Below are 10,690 nucleotides of genomic sequence, written 5' to 3'. Positions count from 1 at the left end.
AAACAGCAACTTTCAAGTTATAGGCCTTCTCTCGCAGGTTAGCTTCATGATAATTCTGGTTTGTTTTTATACTCCCCTTGAACTTAAACTCATACTGAAGTCCGTTTGTTTAATTTTGATTTTGTTTTACATAAAGCATGCGGATTTAATTACTATTCCGTAAATGCAAACTCACTAGAAACCCTTAACTCACTGGGAATGAGCAAATTTGGGGGATAACGTTCGTGTATGGAAACCCTTAACTTGAAGGACATTGTTTGACAAAGGACATTTGAAAATATGATATGAGGATACTGTATAATACTGACATGGAAATAAACATACATCAAGTTAAACAACTAAATGGATTAAAACCAACATTTTGTGCCGCTTGTTCGTAGCTTTTCTCTCTATATATATAGAGCTAAATTTCTACTGTAGTGAGGGCTTTAAGCATAGCGTCGGTCACTCCATCAACATAAGTCAACATGTGTCCACCTCCAACAACTTCATGATACTTGACCCATCTAAGTTGTTGAGCGATATAACGTTGTAGTGTCACAGGCACGACCAAGTCTTCATCACCCATCCATAGATGAACCGTTCCGTTGTTGTTTGGGAATGGATTTTCTATGTCCATTGGATCAAAGTCCCACTTTCCGAATCCGATATTCAAATCACGATACAGTGACTCATATTCTCCTTGCTGTGTTGGGTGCAGTTTCATCTCTTGTAGCTTTAGCACCAAAAAGGGACTACTTCAAATTTTGAGCATATAGATACTACAAATGTATATATTGATAAGGAATCCAAACTTTTTTATGTTGGTTGAATACCAATTATACAGTATTTTATTTGGGCAGAAGTTAGTTGGTGCGTCAAGTGAAGCTAAAATCCACAAGAAAACACTTTTAATATTTCTGAAGCAACCTAACTTAATAATTATACTAGTTTTTTACTTATTTATAAACTAACGCATGTAAGGAACAAAAACATAGAAAAAGAAGCAAGTGGCCGATGTCTTTTTCTAAGGTCATAGTGGTTAAACCAGGCACTTTTTTATGTTGGTTGGGTAAAATTTCGTTTAATTCATTCTGATTGTAACCTGATTATATATGTAACTTAATTTCCAGGTATCTATATGGCTAGTCTTCTTAGTATATGGTTTTACTGTGATCACAATTGAAAACTCTACAAATGAAACTAAAGAGATATATGTGATGAAGAAAGAAGAGGTACATATATACCTGATTTGGATCCGCAGACGCAAACAATTTTGAAACAATTTCTCTATCAGAACGAGAAAGACAATCAATGTTTCCATCAATAAGAGCGAAAGAAGGAAACCATTTCTGACTTTGCCACCAGTAAGTTAGCCACGGAAGGTAGTGAGCAACTCGGTAAGACCATTGATCTTGTGGAAGTTGTCGTGAAAATGCTTCGTTTGTTAAGTTTGATGGCAGATTAGCCCACCAGTAATTCACAGCCGGAGATATAAGGATCGCTCCTGCAAGCCTGTAGATAGATTTATAACTTACAATTTATATATGATCATGATGCTTCAAAAGTACTGTAATTGGCAAGATTTGAAACAAACCTGTGAGGGATGTATTTGAGACAAGACCATAAGACTTGTCCACCCATTGAATATCCAGCCACATAAAACCTCTGTCCCAGGTTTAACTGATCAGCCAGCTCCTCGATATCCAAAGCCAAACTCTTAACAGTTCGATTAGGGTCAGGGTCACTCTCTCCATATCCGGGCCTATCAAATGCAACAACATACACCCCGACTTCTTCAATAACACCCTGCATGTCATCATTAATTATTTGTAAGTTATTGTTTTACACTTTTACCATTTATTATCCAATAACTAAAGTATACTTAAAAGGTTAAAAGTATTTGAAATGAATATATATGGGTTAAGATCGAGGAGGAATCCAACTGGTGAGGCTGAAGAGGTAAATGGATTAAGGTACTTGCTAGCGCCGAACCCATGGACTAATATTATCTTGAACTTAGCCGTATCTTTAGAAACGCCGGATTCTATATACGAAATATGTCTTCCATCACGGAGCTGTATCCTTGGAGAAGAAGTAATTCCGTCAAGTGATCCCAATGATTTGGGAGGTGGTGGAACAGCGGTTTGATAAGCCCATGCAAATAATCCCAAATACAAGCCAAGCAGCAACTTCTTCAACATTCCTAATTAATTAAACGCGTACAACAATATAACATATATAAATATAGTTTTATAATAAGTGTTTCAAGATTATGAAAGTTAAGGGTTGTTTACAAATTAAGGAATGAAACTGAATTGTTACCGAAAGAATCGGGTTTGGATGATTTCCTGCTGGGATGAGACTGACCGGTTGTTGTTGCTGACATCTTTTGATTGTCATCTTCGCCTAGCATCATTATTAATTGTTATTTGTTGATGATGATGATGCAGAGAAATGAAGATGGACAGCAGAGTGTGTCAATGGTTTAAGCAGCTAGCTGGTGGGTTGAAATTTACTGGTCACCAACATGATTGCATATGTCGTCAAACATGAAGAAAATAAAATGTATATGATTGTGACCATTTGTTTGAGTACTTTTTATTATGGTTAAAGTATCTTATTTCAAACAAAAAAACAAAACGAGTTAATGGTTACAAGTTTACGAAAAGGGGAGAATGTCGTTATTACTAGTTAGTGATGTAAAAATGGAGTATATAATTTGAAGAATTTAAACAAGCAATGCTGGTAATAACGTAACAGACCGGCAAAATATTTAACTTCAACTCTAGAAAACAAATGATTGTTTGCTCTACAAGGTCGACGACTTTCAGTCTTTTCCATTGAATTGTGAAGGGCTGAAGGCCACTTATTATTTAAAAAGGTTTCCATTACAGTGTGTAGCTATACAAGAACAATAAAAAGTATTGTACCTTTATGGTTATGTGAGTATCAAAAAAGTACATAGGCTTACAGGGTTCTCATCAATTTATCTTTAATAATAAAAGTATTGTATGCATAATTCGTACTCAAGATTCAAATCCAGCTCGAATCGAGAAGAAATAGCCCCCCTCCTATTAATTCAAATATAAAAGTAGCTTTTTTTAATAAATGATAACTATTATTCCTTTTAAAAATTATATATATTATAATACTAGACATACGTATCACAGTACTTATTTTGTTAACCCATAACGGTTGTTTTTATTTTAGACTTAGGGTTAATATATGTTTTTTCATATTTTACTTTTCCAACTATCACCCTAGTGGTTTTAGTTTTTATCATGACTTCATAAGATAAAGAAAACTTAGAAACGATTAAGTATTATGAAATATGAATGAAATTGTTATTTATTGTGACTATCCACTTTTTAAACCTATAACCCATTTATGTGATATTGTTACTCTTATTATATTGGAGTCCTAGTGGTTTTGTATAATGTTAAACATTTGAATGAAAGAAGTCCCTTAATCACAGTTCTCATGTCTTGAATCCTATCGTTCTATATTTTTTATTTTTTTTAAAGGTGTGGATCATTTGCTCGCAAGCTCAAAGACACGACATTTAATTGAGATAAAACTTTGCCCCCTCTGCAGGACTCAAACATGCTTCACTGGAGGACTTTATTTGTGAAATACCTTAAAATGTTCTTCCCATGTCTCGACCTCCGGCATGAAAAGCTAATGCTCAACCATTGAGCTATTAGGAGAAGTGTATCGTTCAGTGGAGGCCGGACTCAAACCTTGAAATGTTCTTCTCATGTATCGTTCTATATAATGTTTGCTATTGTTTAATATTTTATTTTAGATATCATATGTTTTACAAAAATAAGGTTTTTTTGAGCTTGACATTTTACTTCTTATAATCTGGACAATTTTTATTTTTTTTAATGATGGAGTATTTTAATTTAACATGAAATTTTCAACCCATCAACATGTAAGTGTAAAACTTTTTCTACATGACATTCGGAAATACAATTTCGCAACGAAACACTAATATCTACCCTCGTTAGATTCATATGTAGTTGTGATGCTCTACATACAGTAAGTAAACCACAAAAGTGTACCCTATATTAGTATTTAAGGACTTTTGTTTTAAAAAATATATATTAACAAAAAGACATGAGTGGTTTTGACACGCTTTTACTTTTGATTCACAATGAACATTCGTCGCATTTACCGGGAAACTCTTAGCATTGGTTGGAAAACATGAGGGTAGATCTACTTTATGTTTGAATTTAATCTTCGAATTAGGCGAACAATTTCCTAACTACCTATCCTATGGATCAGAATATGGTTTAAAAGCTTCTTTAAGAGTTAAAAAAAAAAAAAATTTTAAAAAAAAAGCTAATGAGTAAGCTAACTTTTTATTTGTGCAAAGTTATCATTTTATCGTAAAGATTTGATTAGTGAACGGCACACATTTTGACACTAACAATGTGGCCGGTTATCTAAAAGAGATCATACTGATATTTTGACTAACGTGGTCATTGGTCACCAACTACTTATATAAGTTGCAAACTAGCTTACTCATTAGCTTAACCGACGTGAAACCAATAAGTTTTATTTACTCAAAATCCAATTAATCTGACCCATAAACAACTAGCTACGCCACTCAAAATACGGAGATAAAAAAAATCCTCTAAATTTTACAAAAAAAAATATAGAAGATTATGTACTTAATAGAATATAGAGTGATTAAAAGCTTATTATCTGTGTTTGATTGATCCAGGCAACTTGGAACACGTAACATGAGAGGAGCAACTAACATGTTTACCAAATTAAACAAGCCCATTCATTGGTCAATATATGGTAAAGACTAGAGACTAAAGAATATTGAAAGTTGTCAAACTCAAAATGAATTTTAAAGTGTTGGACCAGTTATACTAATAATCCAGTCTTGTACTGGGCTTGGCCCATTACGTTTTATAGACGAGATCACGAGATTATGAGAACATCAGAACAATTGAGTTGTATGATTATAGATATTTTTTTTGCTAGAATTTCTGTCATGTACGTACATAATTTTATAAATCTAATAAGAAAACATCGGTTCCTTGCGTATTACTTTTCTGATCTAGATGGCCTCAACTCTTGTCGCATCATGACCGTGATTAGTTAAAATCTTGACTCATGGGCATGGTCTTAGACTCTTAGCATACTCTATCTAGCTTTTTGTAAGAATATAATGCTTTTTTTTTTAAATGTTAAAGGACAAAGGGAGTAAAGACTATAGAAAGAAAATGCAGATAGAGTAATAATGAACAAGGAAATAGTACAAATCCATAATGATCTATCTAATTCTTTACATTAAGAAGCGCTTTAAGAATAGCGTCAACCATGCCATCGGCATAAACCATCAAGTGTCCAACTTCGGTAACCTCATGATACTGGACCCATTTAAGTTTTTGGGCAATGTAACGTTGTAATGTAGGAGGCACGATCAAGTCTTCACCACCGTTCCATATATGAACCGATCCATTGTTGTTTGGGAATGGGTTTTCGATGTCCATTGGATCAAATTCCCAATTTCCAAATCCCATATTCAAGTCACGATGGAGCGATTCGAACTCTCCTTGTTGTCTTGCGTGTGATTTCATTACTTGAAGCTATATACCATTACAAAAAATTAAAAAATTAAGGAGATCGAGAAATACCATAATAATAGCTAGCGATCTATACATACGGAAATGAATTTGCTTAGGTAACATTCATTTTTGCCTCTAACATTCAATTAACCTGATTTAATCTTTAATGTAATATTTGTTATAATTCAAATGATAAGAACAATTGATTCCTGAATAAATATGAAATGTTCGTGTGTATGTTAAAACTTTAATGTGACTTTATAAATTGTATTTATATGTAAATCTTTATGTATTATTATTTTTGTTTTTTGAAAAGTAAACTTCTATTCATATATACCCCGGCAAAACACCGGCGACAGTTAAATACAAGTATTTACACGAAATTGAAATTACACCAATCATTCCAAGATAAATTCCTATGTCTCGATCTATTTTTGAACAAGAGAAACCCAATAAATCTCTATGTATCTAAGTTTATGTATCAGAAGTTTCTGTTTATTTTGAGACTAACTTTAGAACTTTTCCAGATTTATGGGAAATTTTACTTTTTTATTTTTTAGAACAACGAAGGGCCGGACTACGGGTATCCGGACTAGATACCGAGAGCCTACCCGATCCCCACACCCCGCCTGTCCCACCCGGTAAAGTCAACTCGCATTCCAAGAATATTGGCTAGTAACAATTCTTGAGATGAGATTTGAATATGGGAAGTTTTTTATTTTATTTTAAGATTTGCATTATTATTATAACTAATACAATATGTACATGATTTGATTTACCTATTATCTATATACCTATTAAATTTTTTTAAGGTTATACCTTTTAACTAGTATTATTTACTAATACTTTTACTTATGTTTGTTTTTTGACAAGTTACAAAATCTTGAAAAGCATATAATTTAACTTAACTTTATTATGAAACTTGGTTAACGTATGTAAACTCGTATTTCGATACTTACAATAATGTCCCAAACTACATGTAAGATTATTTATAATCTAAGTGGATAAATTTCATAAAGTAATTTTTAATCGTGTAACTTAGACCATATAACAAAGGTTAAAGAAATAAAAAATGTCTTAACAGGTAATTGGGCCTAACTGGGCTTGATGTCAGACCCTACCTCGCGTTGGTAAATAAATTTTCTTAACAGGTAATTGGGCCTAATCAGTGCAAATCTTGATCAAAGACCTATCTTTTCTTTACCATTTCCTTATTATAGGATTCATCATATAGTTTGAGACTCTTTTGCATTCATTCAAAACTCCATTGTTTTAATAGCCATGTATATGTGCGTCAAAAGTTATACATGACACGGCCATAAGACCACCCACATCCCCGACCTTTTAAAGAGGTGAGTCACTGAAAATACTTTTAAAATAATGAAAAGTCACTTAAAATAACAACTTGGTTGGTGGCTTGACTTAAGGGAGTCATCCAACTTTTTACCACTTGTCACTTTATGATTAGTTAAGATTTATTTATAAACCTTATTGGTTTTTCTTTTATATCTTTCATTTTATAATACTTTATAAAAATATAAAAACATGGTATTTTCTATTTTTTCTTTACGAACATTTTGACATAAACTTTATTAAAAACAGAAAAATTTAGAAAATATATATTTTCGGATACGAAGCCTTATATTAAAATATATTTTTATGACACTTGTTATTGTTACATTGGTTCAAAATGTTCTTGGATAAAAAATCTTATTTTAAATTTTTTTTGATGTTATATAGTTTTTTTTTTTTAAAGAGTCAATTTTGGTATATAAATATTGTATAGACATACTTATATTCATATCACCATCTCACTTCTAATCTATAAATTCTTTTAAATCCATATTTTCTAGCATAAATCATATTAATTTAGTTAAAAACTAATATAAGTTGAGTTGTGAATGTGAGTAAAAAGTTGAGTTAGGTTGAGTTGTTTAGGTGGAAGAAAGAGAAACTAGTTTTTTATTAAAGGTTAGGTTGATGTAGGTTGAGAATGTGAATGATCTAAGTGAAGTAAAACGGGTACTATTTTTGTTTCTACTTCTATCCTTAAAGTACTCTAATATTATATTAAAATTATTAATGCTATAAATTGACCTCTCAACTTCTCCCTAGAAACATGTCTATTTCCCTAATACTAAAGTACTACTCCTTTGGAAGCATTTTACATTCCAGATAACTTTTATGTCTATTTTAGTTATAATTATATGCTAATGAAAGTGTGAACAATAAAATATGACACATGAAAGTAAAACATTAAAAAAAAAAAAAAAAATTGTCACACAGAAAGTATATATATTTTGGATTTTGTAAAGAATCTTATATCCCAGCCTGCTTTTTTAATTAGTCATTATAATTATTTATTTCGTTCACCCCATAAAAGTTTGGATATTCTTTACTTTTTTGACCCACATTTGAATTATTTAGCCTAACGAATAAGATGATGTCATGTAACCACTTGTGGGCAATCACTTCCTGTTTTTTGGTCTCGGTTCGAAATCTATCTTTGGCAAATATAACAGGGGCCGGCAGCCAAGGAAATGACTGGAACCAGTCAAGGGCCAAACAAACCCGATGATATCACTACATCTATCATCTCCGATTAACCTAAACAGCCAAACTCTTAACAAATGTCCGTTGTTAGTTAAACGATTTCATGTAGAATATCGACATTGAATATAAAAGACATTAACTACTAGCAGATTTATTATTATTTTTTTTTGAAATATTGTAGCTAGTTTGAAAAAAATTCCCAATTAGAACTCATTCAAGTAGTATCGGTTGTTATCCGTTCGTGGGAACATAAAACTTTTGGAGTATGATCCAGATTGAGCTAGTACCTTGTTTGGACCCATGACAGCAAATAGCTTTGATAAAACTTCCAAATCAGGGCGAGAAAGACAAGCAATGCCTCCGTCGATGATAGAAAAAAATGGAAACCAGTTCTGAGTATTCCACCAGTAAGTCAGCCATGGCACGTAGTGAGCCACACGCAAAGACCATTGATCCTGTTTAAGTTGTCGCGAATATGCTTCATTGGTTAAGTTTGAAGGTAGGTTAGGCCACCAGTAATTAATACCTGGAGCAATAAGAACTGCCCCTGCAAGCCTGTTTATGGTCACATTCGCAAAAACTAAAAAGTTATATAAGGCAACATATATATATATATATATATTTTTTTGGACATAAAAAAAAAAACATACTAGTATATTGTATATTAATATAATAAGGTTAGCTTAAAGTTTGAAAAAAATACTGTAACATAGTAACTTAAAAAAACACTATACCTAATTACCTATGAGGGATATACTTGAGACAAGACCAGGTGATCATGCCACCCATGGACCATCCGGCTACATAGAATTTCGGACCCAAGTTTAATTGATCCGCAAACTCTTCAATATCAAAAGCAGAGCTCTTAATGGTTCTCTTTGGGTCAGGGTCACTCTCTCCATAACCGGGCCGGTCAAATGCAACAATGTACACTCCTAGTTCTTCTACAACGGCCTGCAAATCAAACTCACCATTAATAATCAAAAGCTATAATATATAATGTTTAACAAAAAAAGGAATTTTTTAAAGATATATATATAAGTCGAGAGGAATTGAAGAATACATACCGGTGAGACCGTGGAGAAAGGATGTTGAAACGTGCTACCGTCGAAACCATGGATGAATATTAATTTAAAGTTTGCAACATCTTTTGGGACCCCGGATTCTTGATAGGCTATATGTCTTCCATCACGAAGCTTTATCCTAGGGGAGTTGATAGGAGGCCCATCTGGTGATCCTAATGTTTTTGGAGGTTGTGGAACACATGTTTGATAACCCCATGAAAGTAACCCCGCAACCAGGACAACTAGTACTTTCTTCGAAATTCCTAATTAAGAAAAAAAAAGAAGAAGAGGGGGGTTAATTATACTATTAACAAATGGTGGTGATGTGTACAATTGTATACCATTAGACATATGTACTTCTGTGTACATCTCAAGTGGCTTATATATACATGACAAATTCTGATAGTCTACGTATCACTAAATATTTATCAATAAAAGAAAGAAACTTACCAAATGATGATGTATCGGGTTTGGAATTCCTGGTATGAGACCTAGCAGATGTTGCTGGAATTTTCTTTTTGGCCTCTTGTGACATTGTTGTTAATGTGATATTATGAAGATGAATGTTAATTAGAGTGGTGGTCACTAGCTGCTGCTTTTAACTAGCCGGTGGAATTACTAGACCTTTTAGTTGTAAGTTAAAGCTGCATGGGACATATACAAATTAATGCTGTGGCCTGTGGGGTTTAAATAATATTTGGGTGGCTCTAATAAAAGTTTTTACTTTTCTTGTTTGAATGGCGGTGGCTTTTCAAGTCAGTCCAAAAAACTAGAGAAAGTATGGTTGGTCTGCTTGTCATGAAATTTATAATTAAATAGTCGAGCTTTTTAGAGTCCATAAACTTCTAGATCTCCTTGAAACAAATTTGTCTAAATCTTATAACTCCGTAATCGTTCGTTTTAATGTTTTAGTCGTGGGTTGAAGAAGATCACCTCATGTCTATTTGTATAGTCCTTCAATTCATTCAATTCAATTGAGATGATAATAACATTTAACAAACAATGACCAAACAGATACGATGTATCCTATTAGACTGTTTGTTTGATTTTTATCTAATTCTTTTTCCTGTATTTATTTTAATTGTTATAAATTGTATATACACTTTTTTTTAAAATCACAAAGTATCCAACTTCATTTTATATTGTTTTTTTTTAGTCTTTTTAGCAATGAAAACTAAATAAAGTGATATAATTTGAAATGATTTTTTTTATATAAAGAAAATAGACTAAATAACCAAAAACTAACCATCTTAAATATATCAAAATATTCAAGTTTCGACTTTACAAAAAATACCCACAAAATTGCAAGACCTCAAGGAGGAGCTGTGAATCGCAAGCAGTGCTTGAGGATCTCAAGCAGTCCTTGCAATCCGCAATCACGGCTTGCGATTCGCAGCTCATCCTTGAGGTTTTGCGATTTTGTAAGTATTTTTTGTAAAGTCGAAAAAGCTTTCGTATGTTGATATATTTGAGATGCTTTTTGCTTATTTACGTTATTTTCTCTCT

At 32.5% G+C, this 10,690-nt stretch overlaps 2 protein-coding genes across 2 annotated transcripts; both read right to left on the bottom strand.

The window, feature by feature from the left end:
- Positions 1 to 219: 219 nt before the first annotated feature.
- On the bottom strand, positions 220 to 2,552 carry LOC122585366. The gene is made up of 5 exons (XM_043757498.1): positions 2,305 to 2,552; positions 1,926 to 2,185; positions 1,577 to 1,788; positions 1,227 to 1,494; positions 220 to 715 (listed from the first exon to the last, which is right to left on the bottom strand). The coding sequence occupies exons 1-5, from the start codon at positions 2,396 to 2,398 to the stop codon at positions 404 to 406; spliced, it is 1,146 nt and encodes a 381-aa protein (XP_043613433.1). The 5' UTR covers positions 2,399 to 2,552; the 3' UTR covers positions 220 to 403.
- A 2,658-nt stretch (positions 2,553 to 5,210) lies between these two features.
- Positions 5,211 to 9,822, bottom strand: LOC122585367. Its single transcript, XM_043757499.1, has 5 exons — positions 9,635 to 9,822; positions 9,188 to 9,447; positions 8,863 to 9,074; positions 8,408 to 8,675; positions 5,211 to 5,588 (listed from the first exon to the last, which is right to left on the bottom strand). The coding sequence occupies exons 1-5, from the start codon at positions 9,717 to 9,719 to the stop codon at positions 5,277 to 5,279; spliced, it is 1,137 nt and encodes a 378-aa protein (XP_043613434.1). The 5' UTR covers positions 9,720 to 9,822; the 3' UTR covers positions 5,211 to 5,276.
- Positions 9,823 to 10,690: the final 868 nt, after the last annotated feature.

This window comes from Erigeron canadensis, chromosome 1 (genome assembly GCF_010389155.1).
Source record: "Erigeron canadensis isolate Cc75 chromosome 1, C_canadensis_v1, whole genome shotgun sequence".
NCBI classification, from domain to species: domain Eukaryota; kingdom Viridiplantae; phylum Streptophyta; class Magnoliopsida; order Asterales; family Asteraceae; genus Erigeron; species Erigeron canadensis.
This window is presented reverse-complemented; position numbering and strand designations above follow the sequence as displayed.